At 39.8% G+C, this 21,734-nt stretch overlaps 1 protein-coding gene across 11 annotated transcripts in view; it reads right to left on the bottom strand.

The window, feature by feature from the left end:
- Positions 1 to 1,941: 1,941 nt before the first annotated feature.
- FOXN3 (forkhead box N3) overlaps positions 1,942 to 21,734 on the bottom strand; it is a 211,829-nt gene continuing 192,036 nt past the window's right edge. For 8 of the 11 annotated variants that reach the window (XM_040600835.1, XM_040600834.1, XM_040600833.1 and 5 more), the window contains 3 exons: positions 19,392 to 19,500; positions 11,926 to 11,949; positions 1,942 to 9,309 (listed from right to left, as the gene is read on the bottom strand). In XM_040600835.1, the coding sequence (XP_040456769.1) occupies positions 8,760 to 9,309; positions 11,926 to 11,949; positions 19,392 to 19,500 (683 nt within the window). In that variant the 3' untranslated portion in view covers positions 1,942 to 8,759. The remainder of the gene's footprint in view (positions 9,310 to 11,925; positions 11,950 to 19,391; positions 19,501 to 21,734) is intronic. The other 3 variants (XM_040600838.1, XM_040600842.1, XM_040600844.1) reach the window with 1 other exon arrangement.

Genomic DNA, 21,734 nt, shown 5'->3' with positions numbered 1-21,734 from the left:
AGCAGGAAGAGCCGGTACATAAATCACTTCAACAGCTCTCTCACTTCAACAGCTCTTGCTGCCTGATGGCTTGCCAGAGGCTTTTTGACAAAGTGAGTATAACCCATGGTGGAAATAAGGCCAGTGAGGCTGCAGAGGAGGTAGGACAGGTGTTTATGTAAGTGGCTGATGGTGTCCTTTCTAAGCATCCACACGAGCCACCAGAAGTCTTTCTAATGGGCAATGAAGTAAAACTTGCAACTTGAGACCATTTTGCCCATAACAGGAAAACTGCAAGGCTGCACAGAAAGCCTGTGGCACAACTGGAATTCACCATCTCTCAAACAGCATGGCTCATCTAAATCGTTTAAGGCCCTCATGTAATGCCCTATGCTGAAACAAGCCCAAGACCAGTGTCTTGGCAAGATTGCTGGCTTGCATATAAGGGCTAAAACATTTTCTGCAGAGTCGGTGGGTCTCCCTGGTCCTCTACACATCGCTACAGATCCATCCACAGTCTGTGCTGCCTGATACTTGCTTAACCTGCAGCTGATGGGAGGGGGGATCCATTAGAGGAAGACGGTCCGGAGCACAGTTACGTGTTTTTTCCTTCTCACCGGTGTCCTCTCCTTGGCCACGTTTTTTTTCTGTCTCCTCCTTGTTCCATTGCAGCGGCAGCCCTCGCTGAGGATAGGTTACAGGCTGAAACTTTTCCAAGTGATACATTGAAGCACTAATTGCCTGGTGAGATGTTGGGGCTGGCTGGGCATTTTTATGCTCTTTTGTATCTTGGACATTTGTTTCTTCTGCTCCCCTCCCCCCAGGACCTGTTTACATCCATCTTGCCCCTCAGATGCCTACTGCAGTAGTCTCCAATACCAACCGCTCAGGATGCCATCAAAACAAGTGAGGGGGACACTTACAGCTCCAGGTCAGCTGGAGTTCCAGCTTCAGGAGCCACATTCTCATTACACAGCCAAGAAACCATTCTCCCTTGCTTCAGCAGCATCTCAGACCAGCTGTGGGAAAGATTTTAGTTTGACAGAAGAACAGGGGGACTTTTTTTTCTTAATTCTTTTAAAAGTTTAACACAGGCCTGTTCATAGAACACTTTTAAACCACAGTGTTTGGGAAATGATTTTATGTACAAGATTTTACTATTTGGTTTAATTTTGATTGGAGAAAGCTGAAAGGCAACTACAATTTTTTTATACAATCTATTACTCACCCTCTGAAGAGATGAGTTTTGCACTGTTTTCTTCAACTCTAGACTTGGGTTGGACTGCTGCATTTACACAGAGAGGCACCAAACAGGCTGCCTTTAGCACCAGTGAACAAAGAGTATTACTGATTCCTGCAACAGCTCAAGATTGACCAGGGGAGGCTCTAAGTATCTGAAGAGCAGGACACCTCCTAGGTGGTTACAGATTGAGTCAGTCGAGGCAACTAGCTTTGAAGCTCAGCTCTACAGGATTTCCTCCTGCAAAACAGTCCCTTCATGCTGCCAGGTAAAGGAGTAATGTGGCAAAAGAATCAGAGTCCTGGTGCTGCAGAAACCAGACTAAAGCCTGGGGAGCGTTGATGTAAAGATTAGGAAGCAGTTTTTCAGGATGTTATATATATGTATTGTTAGACATGTCTTATTACTGAATCGTTCCTGATTGTTGCCAATTTTTAACAAAAGATGCAATTCCCAGTGAAATCACTGTTTCCAGACTGCAAAACAGAAGAGAAAGGAAGATTGGGCCCTACCTTAACACCAGTTTAGTATGCCTAGCTATTTGCAAATGACAGCAAATTAACATGAGCTAGTATCTACTGCAGTGAAGATACAGGTAACAACCCACAGGGGCTAGAACTATTTAATAAAGAAGGAATTAATTTGTAAAAAAAAAGAAAAATCATTGTTCCTCCTTAACATCTGGGCGTATTTTGAAGCCAATATTCACACAACTACAATAGTTCAATTGATGCAACTCAGTAATTTTTATTGCAACTGGAAGACAATACATCACAGAAACTTTATGGTAGGTTTTGGGAAGGTGTTATTTACAATAATAATTGATGAAATAGTTTGTCTTTGGCAATATGATTACACATCAAGAAAATGTAAAATGCAAGTATGCCTCTAAATCAACATTTTCATATTTCCTAAAGATCAGCTGATTGCACTTGCCTTCGGACTGCTCATTTAGGTAAACACAAATACAACTTAACATCACTGTTCATTCCTCATCACAGTTCTTATTTTAATATTGATGAAATTGGCAGTTTCAGACGCCAAGTACAGGAAAAAAATTGGCTTATCACTGTACTAAATTAACTTATTGGCCAGTTAAGGTCCTGTGACCCTTAAGCATCGATACTAAATCTCTTGGTCTTTTGATTGCTTTATCACTTTTTTTCTGTAAAACAAAATATTTCAGAAATTACAGATCAGAGTATAAAAAAAATGTACAAGTCCATAATGCTTTTCATACACACAGAAATCATTCCCCCCAACATTTTACATCAATGGCAGTTTTAAGTAGTGAGTGTGAATGATGCAGGCATGGAACTGGTTATCAAATACAGGTATGACTTTCAATTATTGTCCCACACACATACTCAGGAAATGTACAATGCTCTAGTAACTTAAAAATGTACTCAAGTTCAATGTCATCTGAATGAGAAAACAAGAGTCTTGGGATTTCAGGCCAGAGTAAACAAATGAAAAAGATTCCCATTTCTAGACTATCAGCCATCCCAGAATCCAGCACATAATTTCAGCATCCAGTAAAATCCCTCCTACCACTGAGGGCCAACACAACTTGCCATTTATCCCTTAGACCCTCAGATGATGAGTTCCTGTAACTGCTGGCCTGATCCAAAGCCCAGGGAAATCCCCTGAAAGAAAAGAAGTGAAACAAAACCCTCTTCCACTGACTGTGAAAGGATGTTATATCAGGTTGATTTCCCCCTCTTTGCAAAAGGAAATGTGATACAGTAGAAAAACCACTATATAGCTTCAGATAAATATACCTTGTTTCAACGCTAAAACAAAACAAAACCCAAACTCCCCAAACCAGGAAAGGCTACTTATTAGAACAACTCAAAAGTGACCTTCAAATCATTTCTGGTTTTAAATGTACACCTGCAAAATACAGCACCATAGACACATTAGGTTGAGACTTTTTTTTTTGGTCAGTGAAGCTAGTACTTGTTTGCTGAACTGTGGAAGAATTCTAAGTTCATGTACTTGATCAAAGATAAAGCAACCCAGCTGACAAGTCTCTGCTTAATTCAAGAATAACCAGTACTAAAAATAAAAATGCAAAAATAAGAACCCCTAATAAACCACCATCAATTAATACTTTCTAAATAAAGGGGATTAACAGATGAATTCACAAATGTATGCAGATTTATACAGAACACTGAATGTTGTGTGTAAATCCTTATAAACTCCAGCTCAAAACAGAAACACACAAAATGTATAGTTTGACTTACATATCCCATTTCAAAGGAGAAGAGACATCATTACAACTTGGTAACTGTGCTAAATGCAATATAAACCAAACAGAAATTCAAAGTTTGGCTGATAACTAAGAAGAGGGTTACCACTTAGGTTATATAGCAAAGTGTTGATGTATATTACATAGAGTAGTATAAATAATAAAAAAGTATTATTTAAATTAGATCACAGTGCTGCATTATGTGCATAACAGTGTTTGATATATTACTGGAGGGCTGTGAAGAACACTACTAAAACTTAACTGGTCAGACGGTCAACACTGATATTCTGTTACAATCAGGAGAATGTATGGTTCAAATGCTCTTTTGGTGGCAAAGTCAAGAAAACATTTCAAAATATTTCCCATAAAATATGCCAATGAGTTATTCAGGCAGTAGTGACATACCTGAAGGAGCTGGGCTTGCATTCTCCACCAGTGAAGTAAACTGCATTGCATCTGAAATTGGAAATGTATTCTCTTGATAGTTTTATTCTGATCCTGGAGCGTGGTAATGTTTTCAAAAATGCCTAGGGCCAGATTCAAGGAAAAATGGTAATAGTGAAATAGTAAAGATTTCCATGAGCACTTGGGTGTCTGTAGCTCCACTGACTGCAAAGGAGATCAGACACCTTCAGATTCTAGAAAACCTCAGATTGTGCCTAGCTACATCTTTAGATGATTTTGGAGCCAAAATCTCAGTGAAAATCAATCACAGCTACCGAGAAACTGGGACAAAGCGTTGTTTTGGTGATTTTATCCCTGGTGCCATTTGGCATACAATTTAGGATTTTGTTCTCTGCTAAAGCAGTGAAGAATGCAGCCCCCAGCATTTCTCTGTAACTTTTCCAAAGGCAGACAGTAATTCAGCTGAACGCTGGGAGCCTATGAGCCTCCTTTGAGATTCCCTTCTCCCCTCTAAGAGAGGACCAGAATATGGATCTCAAGTGCCAGAGAGAAAAGAACACAGTCACAGGACAGCTCCCTAGACCTCCACAGCACCTCTCCTCACTCCCACATCAGGCTCTTCAGCTGTGAAACCCTGTGAGCTTGGTAGAACTACTGCTGGTTTTGCCAGGAGAAGATCAGAATCAGACTGCTTTCAGAAACAGTTATGGAGTGATACTTTAAAGCTGTTCAAGACCTGTGTTTGAATTTTTAAATGCAGGCCTAATCTGCCTCAAAATGCAGCAGGACATCCAATTGCTCGCAGAATGCAAGCACAACCATCGGATTTCACCTCCCTGCAGATGCTGGTGAAATCTGCTTGTGGCATTAGTTAGAGCCTGCAAGAGCTTTCCACTGGCAAAAGGCATATTCCAAAGGAACCCGCCATGAAGTCCAGCAACCCTCACAACTCACGCCTATATGAAACTCACCACTGCATGCTTGCTGACCTACAGGGATTCCCCTAGCCGCCACCAGTCTTGGAGAAACACTAATTTGGCAATACTGATAGAGTGAGGAAAGTGGAAAGTCAGAAATTTGACAACTTCTCACCCCAAAATGGCTTAGTAAGGAGAGCGAACAAGCAAAACCAAACTACCTCATGTCTGGCATGTGAGAAAGCTTGTAATACAGTGCAATTACCACTCCATTTTGACATCACTCAGTCAAAGTAGAGACAACTGGATTGGAAAGCTGACATATTTTTTGGAAAACAGATCGGTCTGAATTCTTATTAAAAAAGACAACTTCTCATACAGAGTAGAACCAGTTCTGATAAAGCTGCCATTGTCAGCCAGGCACAAAAATGGCTTAAAAGGTGACTCCTAAATATTTTATACAAATCCAAATCATGTACTTCTCATCAATAGTCAGAGCAAGGGTCGATAAGGACAAGTTGTTTTTAAACTCCACAATCTGTTGATGGCATTAGCCTTCAGCCAAACTACTAGTTCCTGAATGTAACTTTGTGAACTCCCACTCAATAATACCACCTCAGCAGATCAGACTAGGAGCAACAAATTTTATATAAAAATAGATGCTTGCCAACATTTTAGGTTTACCAGCAAGTATATAAAGGAGTTGTTGAAGTCTTAGATTATATATGTATCTCTATATATCTGTGTGCATGTGTAAAAAGATAACCTGTCTAATTAGGCATTTATGCAAAATGACTGTTTTCTAAGGTGAGTAATACTACTGGTAATTACATATTTAGCCACCAAGAGTCCACATTAATGAATGGTACTTGTTGAACAGATACCGATCTCATTTGCACTGACGCACTACAACCAGTGAAGCTGCTCTGGAATCAGCATTGCAATATGTGGACAGAACCTGGCCACCAGTACAACACTACATCGCTTTCTCTGAAGGACAGAGATGGCTGAGCCACACTTTCAGTGTATTTTCTGCCACTCATTTGATTTCCCACGTTGCCTTTTGATAAATATTAAACCACTCCCGAGCTGGTACAACTACTCATTAATGAGCAAAGACGTGGCATTTTGTAGCATTTTGTATTTCAAATTATGCTCCTCAAAGTCCAGAAAAAGATGAAAGGACCAAGTTTGCTTGTGAAGGGGTTGTGTGGTTCACTGTCTCTGGACTCTGGCTGTAGGGAGCGTGGACCTGGGAAGAAGCCAATTATCACAGTCCAGTGACACAAGGGAAAAGCTATGGCTCATTCATCTCTGTGCTACCTGGTCAAGGGACTGGTCCTTCCCGTTTTCCCCATCTTTATCTTAAGGGCTACAGGAAGCCAACAGAAGTTAGTATCTATGTACTCCCAACTTAACTAATCCTGGGGAACAACCCTGCAGGCCCTCAGCAAAGTGAGGGGAGCACAGGGCTGTGCCTTGCTCTCTCCTTCCTTATCTGCATAGCTGGCAGTTGTGCTGGGCTCCAGCAGCTGTCAGGCAGCTCCTGGATCCCAGGACATGCTGGGCGAGATAGGAGGAGAGGCACCATTTTCCTGCGCTGCCTCTAGTGTGGTCCTGGTCTTCACATGACAAAATGCTTGTGGAGCACAGGAACCAGGTCCAGACCAGCCTGCTCTTCAGTCCTTCCACTTCCTAACCAAACACTCACCAGGGGCATCTCCAAATGCGATTTTTAGTTCACTGAGCAGAAAGTAAAACCCTTCTCTAACTCACTCTTCATAAACTAGATCCGTCTTGGTGAAACTGCTGCCTGTAACAGTTGTAAATATGGAACTGTATTATTTTTAGAAACAGACCATTTTGTTCTGTTCAGTGGTTGGTTCCTGGGATTTTCTTCTTGTCTCTAGTACATTCTAAGTGTAGAATTTTTTATGCCAAATTCATGAATCCAAGTGAGAGAGACTGTCTTCATTTACTTCACAGCTTCCCTCTGCTGTAGGGATCTCCAATATAATAGTTGTCATTACCAGGAGAGTAGCACTATACCGGAATCACACTCTCTGTAACACTGGTTTTTCTCTGTATACCTCAGTAAGGCTCTTTACTAACTTAATTTTCTCATGGCAAATTAGCAAAGCTATTTTCTTGTCTACTTATTCCTGAATGAAATCAGAGAGTTTTCCTTAATTAACCTCCCATTATTCTCTTGATTCTGTCATACACACTCACTACTAAATTTGCCCTCAGATTATTGCGTCATGTTACACATGTACAGACGAAGAAAGGACACACTTTTACTTTTTTTTTTTTAACAGAAGTAGGGAGAGGGGGGCTGAATGTGCAGACAAGGCAGTATAATTCAACCATCCAAGCCCTACCAGAGCATGAAGATTTTATTTTTTAATATTGCAGAGTAAGTTCCCCAACAGTCAGTGTTTGTCCCTGAAGAAGGTTAAACCTTAAACACCTGCTTCAAAAAAACCCCACCAACAACAAAAACAAACAAACAAACCAAAAACAAAACAAACAACCCAAAATAAAACCCAAAAAAACAAACTCTAAGCCTAAGGGCTTAAAAATTAGAGGCATAGCCTTTTTCTCTATTTTCTATATTTATATGAAAATAATTCATGCTTCATGCTAAATACATTATTTACCTTACAAGAACTTTGTCATCTTTGAATAAAAAAAATTGTTTGCTTTTTGTATTCCCCCCCCCCGCCCCTCCCAAAAGGAATCCATGCAATGTGGATCAAATTTCTTCTGCTGGCTACACTGGTTGAATCTGGAAATCTGTTGTCATTTTTGCACAGACGAATCCTGACTGACAGTGACTGCACACTCATTTCTGAGGGCAGTGTAGGAGCTCATTTGTTGAACTTCCGAATTTTACTGTTCACCAATATGCTTTCCTTTTATTTTTCAATACAGAGTACTACTAATGGCAGGTTTTGTAGCTTTGTTTCCCCATTTAGATCAAGGATTTGATCCACAGAAAAGATTCTGATGTATTTCCTTCCTTAGTATCTACTGTAATTTCTTAGACTTGATTGCTTTTCACTCAGGCAGTTTAGAAGACATAGCTTGTTTTTCCCTATTACTATTATTTTTTGCACGCAGTGCCAATCTTCAGGCTTATGGCTTTTTGAACATTCTTTTAATTTACTATAGAAGACAGAATTCAACGATTTACGATGTTACTAACAGTGACACCCCCGCCACCACCACATTTCTTCACATAATTTCACTGAAACCCATTGCATACATAGTTCAAATTTCCCCAAACTTAGTTACCAGTCTTCACATTTTGAGCCACATATAGTACGTGAAGCACTAAAAGTGCATTATAGTTTGCGCAGTTGCCACCAGTGGCTGTCCAAAGACTTCTATGGCACAACATATCCAAGTGCCACTAGATGGTTCTTGGTTTGGTGTTGAGAAGTGCGTGCCTCCTCTTTCCCCCAAATCTCTTTATTCACATTCACTTCTAACCCAATCATAAGGCCATTAAAAATTCTTAAGGGCCAGGCCTGAATGATTACTAAATTATGCACAGCTCTTCTAGTATAAGAGGGATTTCCAAGTGCCCAATTTTACTCCCATCACATTAATGTTGATGTCACTGCATATTCAACCATGCATTTTTGACAAGCCGGAGAAAGCAATGGCGATTTTGGCTTTTATTTTTGTTAACTTTTTGTCTTCAGGTATTGAAAAGCTTTTGTAAATTAGCTGAGTGTCAGTATGAGTTCTATGGCTTCAATCTCCTTTAAAAATAAAAATCTTAAGGGTCCAAAAAAAAAAAAAAAAAAAAAGGAAAGAAAAAAGAAAAACAAACAAACCAAAAACAAATAGAAAGAAAAACAAAAAAGGAAAAAAATTGCTGATATTGCCACAAATCATTAGAATTCACCTGACGTGCTGAAACAAAACTTTGTAAGTTCAAACAAATCATTGATTTGTTCTAATTTTTTGTGGTTTCCTTTTGCTCTTTCTGCCCCTTTGCCGTCCGATTGGTGATGTTGTTCAAACAGGATCGAATTCCTGCTAAATGCAGAAGCGATCCTGCTGCTTCTTTCATCTCCTCATCGTCACTCTCAGGGGGCTTTTCTGTACGTCTCTTTTTAAGAGGCAGTGTGTCACTTGGTACTTTTTTCGCCTTCATTAAATGTTGCCTTTTCTTGTGCTGGGATGCATACCCACTGTCAGCTAAAGAATCCTTGGTCTCCTTTCGATTTTGCTTTTTGTCCTCCTCTTCTGTTTCACTATGGCTCTCGTGGCTCTGGAAGCTAACTTCACTTCCTTCACTGCTGTCTTGGCTACCTTTACTTGCAAATTCATACTGGTCATCAGCAGAGGAAGAGGAAACGGAGTCACTAGCAGGTGATGTGCTCCTGTGGTTGGAAGATTTGGCACTGCTGTAGTTGTGATCCTCCTTTGGGTCACCACTAACAACTGGAGAGCCACAGGACTGTTCACTTTCTGTCCGCATCCGGCAGTTTGTTATTCCATTCCTGTAAAAACAAATCGAAGCAGTCTTAGAAGCCACAGAGATGTGATCCTGCTTCAGCGCGAAAGATGATAAAACCAACTGACAGATAATCTAAAATCATGACTATCAAAGTAATGTCCATGCAAGCTGATTTCAAAGCCCGACTCAAATTGCTTGTGGATTGGACTCTACACATGAAACAAGCCAAAAGACACATTAACAGCACAAGAGGCAGGAGCAAGTAGGGGATGGTTACAAATAAATCATGTCTGAACAGTCCTGATTTGCATTTCAACTAATAGTTTACACTTGAAAAAAAAAAAACCCAAACCCAAAACCAAACCACATTATTTTACCTACTGGATATTAAATAAACTCTGATGAGTTGCATAAATATCCTCTTTCCTTTTCCACATAAAACGACCAAAAACATGGGGAAGAGACACTAGCTTTCTGGAATACTACTTTGCCTCTTCTGAAAGACTCTTTTCCAGCTCTAGCAGTCCAAGGGCAGGAGGAGATGCCTCACCTGGAAGTAGCACAGCTTCCATTTAGGACTCTTGACAACAGAAGGAGCAGCCAAATATAAAACCTAGGTCCAGTCACATTTCTGATTGTGATCAGTTTATGACTAATCCTAAGAGCTATACAATCTTAAGCCACTAGCTGCCAACAAAACGTGTTTAAAAACTTTTTTAAAAACAAATAGTAGAAAAAAATAATCTGGTTTTGTGCTAGAATTAATTTTTTCCTTTGGTTTTATGGCACTTGGTGCTGTGGAAACTACTGCAGCACAATATATTTAAAAACTAACAGTGCCCCTTTCTGCATTGAGAAGTGTTAGAGCATTGCCACTGTACAATACAGAATACAATGCCTGCAAGAAGAGGGGACTGAGCCTGTGCAGTGCCTAACTCCTGCTAAAAAAAAAGAGAGGAGGATGATCATCCAGTAAAGGTATCATCACTGCCACACACCACTTCACCAGCCTCGAACCCCTCTATCAGTTAAAAGACCCAAACAACAAACAAGCAAGACTGTTTAAACTATCACATGACAGAATGCTGTAAAATCTACTCTTGCCGTCTTCATGCTATCACTAGAGTGTTTTTGCACACTCAGGGCAGTGCTGGATTAAAACCTCTTCTTAAATGCACACCCTGAACATAGATATTTCTTAAGAGGAATGGCAGAGTGGCAAGTCCACAGTATTACTGCTCTTCTACTTAAAAAATGAGAAAGTGCTTTAGGTTTTAGGGCATGGACCTCACATCTGGCATCTTTATAGAAGAAACAGCTGAATATTATCCATTTCTGAAAAGTAAGGCTGAAAGGTGGAAAAAATAAAGGTGGTACATTAATTCCACAGTTCTTATTAATCTAAATGTTCTTGTCTGTAGAGCCTGCTGAAATAAGAAACAGGCTTTTGTGAACCAGGGACAGGGCAATGCTAAAAGGTAGCAAATTCACCAGTCGTTCCAAATGTTCTTATTTACAGTATTTTCAAAAAATATATATATAATAAAAGGCCAGTTATTAGCAAAGAAAGCCTCTTGCCAACCTCTTTTGCTCAACAAAATTATTTTCCCCTAGATTTTTGAGTAGCTTTATGATCCATAAATTATATACAGAACCCAGAAGGAATACACAAAGCTTCTTCAATTATTAATAACTAAATGCAATGTCATTCATGATTGTGCAGCAAGCCAGCTGCATTTACTCTGTGATGGTTTACCACTGCAGGGGTTGTCATTATAGGATGCTAAATGCTTAAAAGAAGAAATCATCCATACTAAACTAGTTGTAAGGTGAATTTATAACCAACTCCTTAAGATCAGTCATTACAAGGAAGCATGTAATGCATTTTAAGTGACAGATTCTTCATTTTTAGGGTAAATTTACATTTAAAGATGTTAAAAATTATCATAAATTAGCATAAAATTAAAGTTACTTGATTTTACTGTGCAGCTAATAGTCAAAGCAATGTGGCTCAATAAAAATCACATGCTACTAATTTTCCATTAAAAATAGCAATAAGTTGTTGCTCCAGGGAAACAAATACAGGACAGAATAGGTGAGAACTCAAATGGAATTCCTGCTGACTAGGTTATTAGTGAACAAGGCTTCTAACAGATGGGATTTAAATCAAGATGCCCATTCTCATATGATTGGATCTACTCCTATTAGTTTGTACTGAGAGACTATCCGTAACAGGAAAGCTACAGTTCCACCGAGAAGAGCAACCATGTGTCAAAAAGACATCCCTGATCTGCCCTGCTCTTGAGTGTTTAGTGTTTGCTTTTACATAAAGGGGCTACAATTTGGATTCAAAAGCTCTGCCTGTGCGACTTACTCCAGATCCCAATCCTTTCAAAGCAGCATAAAAATAGAACAACAGGCCTGGGGATTACAGACACAATGTCCCATGGCAAGGTGTACTACTATAGGGTTAGCATCCCACAGGGAGTGACTGCAAAACAGAACTGAAGTCCACAGAAAAGTGCAAAAAAGAAATTAACTTTAAAAAAATGGGAGGAAAGGGAATACCAAAACACTTCAGAAGAAAGGCATCTATGGTGGAACTGGTCAGGAAATGGATAGCATTTGCATCTCAGAAAAATCTTTGGTTTTCACTTACATTTTGAAAGATTTCCAACCAGTTCTGCTTGGGGAAATAAAGAAGGAAGAGAAAGAAGGTCAAGGAGAGAATTAGCAAAGGACATTTGCAGAAATGAAAAAGTTATACAAGCAGAGTGTTTTAGGATATTCACAAAGTCAAATACCCTAGAAGTAAATTAATCTGGTATGTACCTTGATATGCAACAGCTCAAACATAAGATATGAAGAATTACTTATAATTGGTATTAGTAGATTTTTAAGAATGGAATAAACAAATACCTAAACCATTCACATTCCACACGCACTTCCGAGGCATTTTAAAGCTTTATATTGCTCTTATACAGTCACTCACTAAGAAACTAATCTGTGATCTACTTAGTTCACTCTAGATCATCAGCAGACCGAACTCCCCTGGGTTTCAGGGGACAGGTTTTGGCCAGCTGAAATCTATTTTTGCCCGTAGGTCTGGTTGTAACTCTAACTTTGTTACTGAAACAATAATAGATTTTTAAAACAAGCACTTGCTCTGATGTCTGGATTATTTTTAAATTACAGAGGGGAAGAAAAGCTATTTAAGAATTCTGTGCTTGCTATAACAATGAGCGGAAATTAACTTCAAGTAATACCTTATTTTTTCATTCAGAGCTTTATTTCAATATTTTCACATTTTAAAGCAGTGGTTTGCCCTTTCAAGTTAAGTCCATGGGACAGTCTCTAGACCTTTTCATCCTACCGACATGGACGATTTTATTTGCTTGAGGTATCTTAACCAGAGTTATACAGATAAAAGTACCACACAGAGATTCTTCTTAAAACATTTCAGCTGTAGCACCATGACACAACAACCCTCAAGCACTGCAGAGGTTAAGTCTGGACTTTTGAAAGCCCAACTCCATTCCCACTGTTAATGGATAGAGGTCTGCTACTCATGTTGTTAGGAGCCAGATAGGACTCACAGCAGCTGGATCTCAAATCAGTAAGGAAATGATGTCCTTTGCACAGTGTTAGCTCCTCTGCCTTTCACAGGGATCTTCCTCAGGATGAGAAAAAGTAAGTCTCAGTCATTTTACTAAAGGCAGAGATGATCTTCCTTAAATTTCTCTACTAGCTTTAAAAAAAGATAGTTAATCACATTTTGTTTCCAAAATGGCAAAAAGTTTTGCTGAAAAATACTTACTGTATTCTACACCAGACATGAATATATTCCTTTGATTAACAAAGCAAACCTATATGGAATTTAAATATCACCTTAATCTATCTCTGATCCTTCTGGATGACAGCTATTGTATACTCATACGTGACAGTTTTGGTATGTAATTGGAAACAGCCAGTTAAAAGATAGAAAGCAAGCAGTACAGGTAAGCTCGGTTTGTGGATTTTGACAGGTTCCAGGTTTGCTAAAAAAAAACCAACAAAACAAAACAAAAAACCCCCACTCTTTTTTACTATACAGGTAACATAATTTCAAAGGGAAATCCAGGACAGTCAGAACTTTTAGCTACAGGTAGTTGAACTGTTACTTAAAACCACTACATACCATCAGACAGGAGGATGAGCAAGCAAATGAAAAGTGGTGCTCACTTGCTGTATGATGAGATTTTATCAGGGGTTATTGAGTTAAAAGGCAACAACAAGTTGGTCACACTATTGACAGAAGCTCTTACAAAGGTACTTCACAGCAGTAATTGTATGCAAAGGACCACAGTAAATGGGAGCCACAGACTGCCAGCAGAAAGCACTCTGTCAGTATCAACAGCAGGTCTGAAGTTAAGACAAACGCAGCCCTCTGCATTTTGCAAAAACCAAGAATCAAGTCAGCCAGTATTTCTGTCCTTTAGTTACTAAAGGATTCCTTCAGCTCCCAAGGATAACTCATCCTGCCTGTTACAGGTGGGAAGGGGAATGCAATGCACAAAAGTGACTTGGGGGTTGTTAAGCTGATCATGCCAGTAATAAGCAAGAACATTAAGAATATACAGTAAAGAATTTATAAAAGGAAGAAACTATCAGTTCCTTTACCTAAGCAAAAATAATCATTCATAGATAACAATTTTACTTATGCTTTGGCATCTGTGCTTCACATGTTACTTATGTTTGGTTTATTTAATTACTGCTTGAATAGCTGCTTCAAGGGAGGTAAAAATAAGCAAAAATAAAGCCAGCATAAGAAATAGCCACCACAATGAAATCTAGGCCTGAGAAATAATTTAGTAATTGCCCTATAAATTTATAGTGAAAATACTTATAAATAACAATCTTCCATCTTTAAATAAAGTTAGGCACAAAACACATTCTTGTCACACCCCAAAGATCAGGAGCTGCACAAGGAACTGTAGCATTAATAGCAGAAAAGGTATTTTAAAATTGGCCCATGATGAAGTAGGTGAGGTTTGTTAGTGTTGCTTTTTTGTTTTTTAAATGGTTTAATTTTTTTCCCCAAAAGAAAGAAGAGCAGTAGCTCTGCCAGTGCAGATGCACTTGCTTTCCCTAGGAAGAGGGAACATTTTTGCCTTGGAAACTTGAATGGAATTTTTTTTTACTTAGGAAATTCCTTGTGTTTGCAATTTACACATAATTGTGAAATTCCTTGAGAAGCTACAAATGTTTGCTGAGAATGAAGAATTGGGAAAAAAAAACCAGAGGGAAAAAACCAGAGTAATTTCCCATTAGTTTTTATTTTTAACCTGCAATAATTTAAAAACCCAACGTATTTCTAATAAACATTACCAAAAGTAATTTAACCTATTACCTAGGCATAAGTGGCATATAAAAAAGTTCTGCCGAAGTTTTCAATTAGCCTGAAACAATAGCTTGGATTAATTCTGGGGAAGTGTGAGCTAAAAAAGGCAGTTAAGCAATGAAGTCTGTGCTATCCTCCATCCTGACATTTCTGACGCATTGACAGAGAATGGCAAATCCAGCCAAAAAGCCTCTTTCCTGGGACTGGCTCCGTTTAGCTCTTCCCAAATCCTAAAGGTTTTACCCACTCCTTAAGCTTTCCCACCAAGGTGGCTGTGAACTCTCCTTCCCTCTTTTTCACCTTCATTTCATGTGCATTTGCTGGCTAGCGTTATGGGATGGGCTTTTCATTTGGCCTTCCCATCAGAACAGACTACTGGACAGGCCATTAATCCCCGCTGGCCAGGACTAACAGCACCTTAAACTGGTCAAAAAAATAGGGAGGCATGGGCTGCACCGTACAAAACACACTGAACACCAGAGCTTGGTAACCCCGGGATTCACTGGGAGCCCATCCAAACGCTGCTCAGCGGCCGCTGTAGTGGTGAATATCTGAGGCAGAGGAAAATAAAAAAGGCCTTAATACATAAAAATTACCACAGGTATTTTGTAAAACATCTTTTGCAGAATAACCTGGACCAAATTACAAGGCCTATGTCACAGAGCTGGTGAGATTGTCTGTGCACTGAAATTCAGTCAGCCTCACCTCAGTGGATCTGCCTGTATCAGGCAGACAAGCCTTGGGCTCAGCAGGTCCGCTGCAGCGCGTGGTTCCTGGACATAGACAGAAACCACTCATACGCTATGGATAACAAGAAAATCACAGGCACCATGGAGGAGGTTGCCTACTAAATGTTCTGAAAGCATAGTTACAACAGCTCTAATATTATATCAGCTTCCAAGTTTGTGCTCTTCCAAAGGGTTGCTGTAACTACTAACAACTTACTCATGTGGAAGGTGATTATATACAGTAGAGCTTCTTGCACCTTGCCAAGATGCACATTGGCAGATGCACTGGCCACTTTGATAAAGACTATGCCTACTAAAGTGGACACAGAAATCCTCCTAAGTAAACATTTAGAAGGTATTTTCCAATGAATGTACAAACAAGAGCTCACCTTCAAAGCACAACCAACTCCTTGCTGCATGCAAGGTACCACTGGCTTTGCTTGCTTTCATTTAATGCCTTTGTAAGTCAGTATTTTCTCTTCTACATATCCAGACTATCATGGCATTTGCTTTTGGATTCTCTCAGGGAACTGTATGGGGATATGGTCTGCCAAAAATATGTATGATGGATCTCATGTCAGAGACATGCTACACGCTGTGCAGCTTTGAAGCGTTATTTTCCCCTGCTGTTTTCGGGTGGGTCTTAAGATTTGTCAGCCACAACATGGAAAATATGGATGGTAAACAAGCTAAAAGTGGTGTGAATAAGGTAAATAAAAAGCTACTGTCAAAACACATCCAATTATGCTCTGCTGTGGAGATTTAACACCAGAGGATGACTTTCAAAGTAAAAATAGTGTGGGATGCCTTTTCCATTTGTAGATTAGTTTGGAATGAAAGGCCTATTTGTGCAATTTAAGCCAAATGCACTACAATACAATGATGTTTTCCTCAATTGCTATCCTTCATTCATGGAAAGTGGTGGATTCATCATGTTTGTTAAATACTTTTCAATAGGGTTTTTTAATTCAAACTACTTAATTCAATTGTACTTTATTTTACATATAAATAATATACGTAATTATGTAAGAACAGCAACACATTGATACCTTGTGCAGGAACAAAATACACTAATACATTCAGTCACACTGTTGAAGTATAGTACAGTAAACTTTCCAGCTGATGGGAGCTAACGCATCAGAAATCACAGATTTCAGCACCTTTGTCCAGTGCTATGGTTTTGGCCTCCTTTCTGAATAGCAGATTAATTGAAACACTCCACCTAACTACAAGTGCAAATTTAACCCAAGATCAAACTTTTTGTTACTCTGTTTTGACACTAATGGCAGTCCACACAACAGGACTGCAAGTTATCCCCAAGCAGTTTGTGGGACCACAAAACCAGACTATTAATATACTGAGGATATAAACTTGAAATGAAATACAAGAGCTTAGACAGCAAGGAAGCACCAACAGAAAACCAGCACCTTACAGAAGAACCTGTAACTCCTACATGTGGTAACTAAAGAAAACCCGTTAAGAAATGTTATTTATTATGCAAGGATCCACTACCAAGAAAATACCAGAAGTCAGTCCCCTACATGAATGATGAAACCCACCGTTTTTTGGTGGTTTTAGGCCTTTCTTTTAGAGCACCAAAGGAACTCTTCTCAAGAAAATATACATTTGAGTAAACACTTGTTGGAAAGCTGTCTGGCTTCTCAATATATAGGCAGAGGCACATAATTTCTGCAGGTAACTGTACCACCTCCTGTGGCTGCCCAGCAGACCTCCCTACTGGTAAAAGCTGCTAGGGGAAGTCAACCTCCCTACACCTGAACAGGCCTAAAAACATCACCTGCCACCCTGACCGGAGCATCTCCCTCTATGCAGGAATGACAGCTCCCTGTGAGCGGTACTCCTACTCTTAACTGCAAAAGGCGGCGGCTGCATGGACGCTGTGGTACATTCCCCCTACTACACATGGTAAGCAGAAATTACTCTGATGAGATGCCATGAAAGGTCCACACCACAGGTCCTGTTTAGCCTTGTATATCTGAGTAGAGGGGTAAGAACTGAGAATCAAGAGCGTAATCTTTGACAGCCTTGAGAGGACCAGATGATGTTCTAAGAGGCATTGTGCACCCAGACCGACCTTCCTGAAGAAATTCTGAATCTTATTATCCCTGAAAGAAACAAGACAAAACTGCCTGCTGAACTTGCTGTTGCAGAGGCCCCTACCTTCTCAAAAGCTTTCAAAGCCCCTTCTCCGCCTCCTCCCCCTTTTCAAAAATTAGAAGAGGGGCTATTACAGAAGCCCTTAAATATAAGCAGACATCATGCAGCCCAGGAATGTATTCATAGCAAGCTATTTCTAATACTGCCTAAGGCTGGAAAAGAGAACAAAAAGAATTAGAAATGTCTGCATTAACTAATTATAAATGCTTTTCTTTCAGACAGAGCAAAAAAGAACATAAGCAAGGGAGGTGTAAAATCCCCTAATTTCCCAAATCTACATTAGCAGGTTGCTAGTAAAGATCCTGTTCTACCTGCTGGGGAAAAACATGAGAAGTAGTCCTCCAAAAACGCATAAAATTTAGCTATATACAGCCTTACAGCACAGTAATTTGAGGATGCCTACACAGAAGGAAGTTTTCAAGTGGCCTGGAAGGAAAAACAGTTCTATCTCCTCCTTGAGATTATGAAACAGGGTCTAAGCCAGGAGATGCAGATAAACTCAAGAGAGAATATTCAGTCATCCATATAGCTTGGATACCTCATAAAAATTATATTTTATTAATGAACCAGTAGTCCCACAGCTCTGCAATCCCCACTGGAGCAGAATACAAGTCATGGCTAAAGCCTGCGGCAAAGCTACTGAGGATGGCTGACCTCCACTGCTAGCAAGGCCAGGCTGTGGCAAAGTAAGATGGAGAGGAACTCTGCAGACTTCTGGAAGATGACCCTCAGGGTTTCATCCCTTCAGCAGAGCAAATGTGAAAAACAGCTGAAACAGCTGCCCATCAAAAAAATACTAATTTTATTCCAATTAGTGTCTTTCCCCCTATGCATTTTAAGCATTGAGAGTATATGAAATGTCATAGGTTCTCTCTATTGGATGGAAATACTGTATCCGAAGGGCTAGGCACTGATTTTGAAAAGGGATAAAAAACCAAAAAGCAAATGGGAAAAAAATAACCAAGTAAATAATAACAGAATAAGTAGCTATAAAGAGACTTTATTTCACTGCCTTACAGCCCAGAGGGTGTGATTAGAACAGCCCAGCAAAGCTCGGTCAGCACTAATTACTACACCCCACCCAGAATGCCCAACTGCCTGAGCTGAAACTTTTGCAGATACTGAGAGTTCTGAAAGAGAAGGACACTGGCAGCACATTCGACCAAATTAATCTCTGTTGCGACTGACTGGAAAGAGCTACAGCTAAGGCAAACTATTCTTCCACCAAAAAACCATCACTGCCTTAAATAGAGCAAACCATTGAACCACAGTTCTTATTGCCATCACTAGATGTCTCTTACTGCCCTGCCTTCTGAAAAAGTTGAGTATCTTCAAATAACATTTTACCCTTGAATGTTTTGGTTGAACCTTGAAATAGAAACTGTAGTGAAAGAAACTGCCTCACAAAGACCCAGGTTAATAACAAAATGACAACTATATTTTTAGCTATCTTTCAGAATTTGCTTTAATCTTATTGACAATCTTCTCACTAGTATTTTATCCAGGAAAAGGTCTTTATGAAGAGGGAGGGAGAGAAAAAAGCACTTGCACTTAGAAAAACAGGTCCCTGTAGGAGGTTCTCACCATACAGTGTCTCCAGTTTGCTAGTGAAAATAAAAACCCTGCTTTTTACAAACCAGTGTGCAACAGACAGCTATACCATGACTATCTTGCAACGAATGATAACCCAAGAATTTTAGGTAGCAGTTTTATTTCAGAATACTTCAGAAGTATTAGCAAGCAGGAAAGTATCTGTTGACTCGAGCTTCCATACACTTTTACATTCTCTGCAAAACACTGATCTATTTCAATAAAGATCCCGCAATGAGCCACTCTTACCTTACTGCAACAGCCATGCTTCCTATAGGGCTGATTGGCAATGGCCTGGCTCCAGGAAATATCCCTCTACTCAGAACTCGAGCTCCATTTTGTATCACTCCCGGAGGAACTAAAAAAAAACAAACCCAAAACCAGAACATTTTTGGCTTTGAAAGTTAGAAAAATGTAGGAGCAAAATGTGGAACATAAGCTTTTCAATTAACTGAGAAAATATTAGAGAAGCTTACGTAGTACACTGCTTACCTTTAACATCTCAGCCTCAACCCTTGTGAATGCCATGCTATTTCCAATGCTATTTTCATGACAAAAAATTTCACAGCAACCAATGACAACATGGCCTGTAGAAGCCACTGCCTGACCCAGTTACTGCAGATCATTCCTTGAACAACCACATGGCTTTTGTTTTGTCATTGATGTTCTGCTAGAAATGCATGTGCTTATTAGAGTCAAAACCAGCTATAAGCATAGATGTAAGTTTCATCTACAGTAAGAAAAAAATGACCCTTTACAGATAAACAGAATATAAGCACTTCACTGGAAGAACATAGGTCATAGCTTTTTATCATCCCAGCTTACTTTCTGAGCAGCAATCTCTTGGCCTCTGTCTCCTGCAAAATAAAATATTAACTACAAATGTGGGTTTACCAGGACGGGAAAGAGGCGAGGCTAAAAAGGCATTAGCTCCATACCACTAATTAGCCCCTCTCTCTTGCCATCAATGGCCTCTGTCACCCAGCCTGACAACAGTCATGTGCTCAAGCACACAGCTGGGTCATGGCCAAGCCCCCTCCCCCCCAACCAACGTGGCGCATGGATGCCACTGACACCCAACTGCGTCAGCACCAGCCACTGCAGATGGGAGATTTCACTGGGGCCTTTTAAATTGGCTGTGTATCAAGAACTACAGCTCTGGCCAACAAGATTTCAACCTACAACCAAGTACTTCTTTTTTCTCTAGGCATGTTTCTGTGCACTGCTCAGCCTATGGCAGCCACCCCCCAGCTGAAGGAATAGCAGAAGCAGCACTTCCAAGGCGCCACCAAAGGAAGTGTCTGTCCTTAGCAGATCCTCAGCATTTTCCTCCTCCACTGTGGGATGCAGGACTGCTGACCACAGCTCTTATCCTAGGCACTTACCAGTGACTTCTGTGTAATGCCATTTGTTTGCACAGGTTTTATGTCCCTTCAGGTTGGAACAGTTACCTCCAACAGCCTCAAGTGGACCTTGCTGCTTTAATGTCCACAGCTAGCCAGTTCGTTCACTTTTTCTTGATTTTAAGTCATCATTCATACCATAACTTCCCCTGATGGGGAATGTCCACAAGGAGAATGATGATCATTACTCTGGATGTATTATTCTTAAACATACAGATGTTATGTAAATACGTATAAGATATATGTAAACCGTATCACCTTATGAACACCTACCGACTTTCATTTTTTAAACAAATTATGGGGAGCCTAGAAAAAACATTCAGCCTAAGAATCAACACATACACTTCACATGCCCAACTTCAAATGCTCACACCTAAAAATACTAGTGTATTCTGAGGCAGAGAAATATAGGCTCCAAAGTACATTATTACTAAGATGCTGAGGTACATTTCAACTTCCTATCAAAACCAAGCCAGATCCACACCTCCCTCCCTGTTATCCTGATACTCACCTTGCTTCACTCCGGACCACGCAGATTAGTTCTGGGGAAATAATCTTCTTTCTCCTGCCAGTGAGAGCACATCCCCCCTGAATCAAATCCTGCCACTGCTTTATACCCACCCTTGCTTTTGAGCCCCTCTGAAGAATAGGTCATTTATATTTAGGTGCTTAAGTACAGCCTCAAATGGCTAAAATTACAGAACCTACTCTATAACAACTAGGGTCAGCTTTCAATGACCAAAATATTTTAAAAATTGCGTATTGCTATTTATACTTCCGTACTTTGTGCACTTTTTCCTCCAGTGCCAGCTTATGAGAAATCAATCAAATCTGCTTCACTCAGGGGACATTATCAGGCTTTCAATGCTCCAATGTTTGGGTTTGTGGATACTGCAGAGGAATGTTATCTTGCTATAAACTCCAAGATCTGAACTTCTTACTGTATTTGTCTCAAGAGCATGACCTTAAGATGGCCAAAATATCAGTGTCTTGAAAAGAAAAACAGTCTGCTCAAGGATATTGTTAATCTAAAATGCACAGAACACAGGAAAATTTGAAGCAACAGCTAAGCCTACTAAATAATAAAATATTGATAAAAATCCTTGATTTCCAATAGACGTGTTTTTTCCAACAGGCTTACGAGAGGGACAGATTTTGTACTGCACTGCACAGTACAGTACCTTTACAT

Source organism: Falco naumanni, chromosome 7 (assembly GCF_017639655.2).
Source record: "Falco naumanni isolate bFalNau1 chromosome 7, bFalNau1.pat, whole genome shotgun sequence".
In the NCBI taxonomy this organism is placed as follows: domain Eukaryota; kingdom Metazoa; phylum Chordata; class Aves; order Falconiformes; family Falconidae; genus Falco; species Falco naumanni.
The sequence above is the reverse complement of the archived record's forward strand: the minus strand, read 5'-3'. Positions and strand labels throughout refer to the sequence as shown.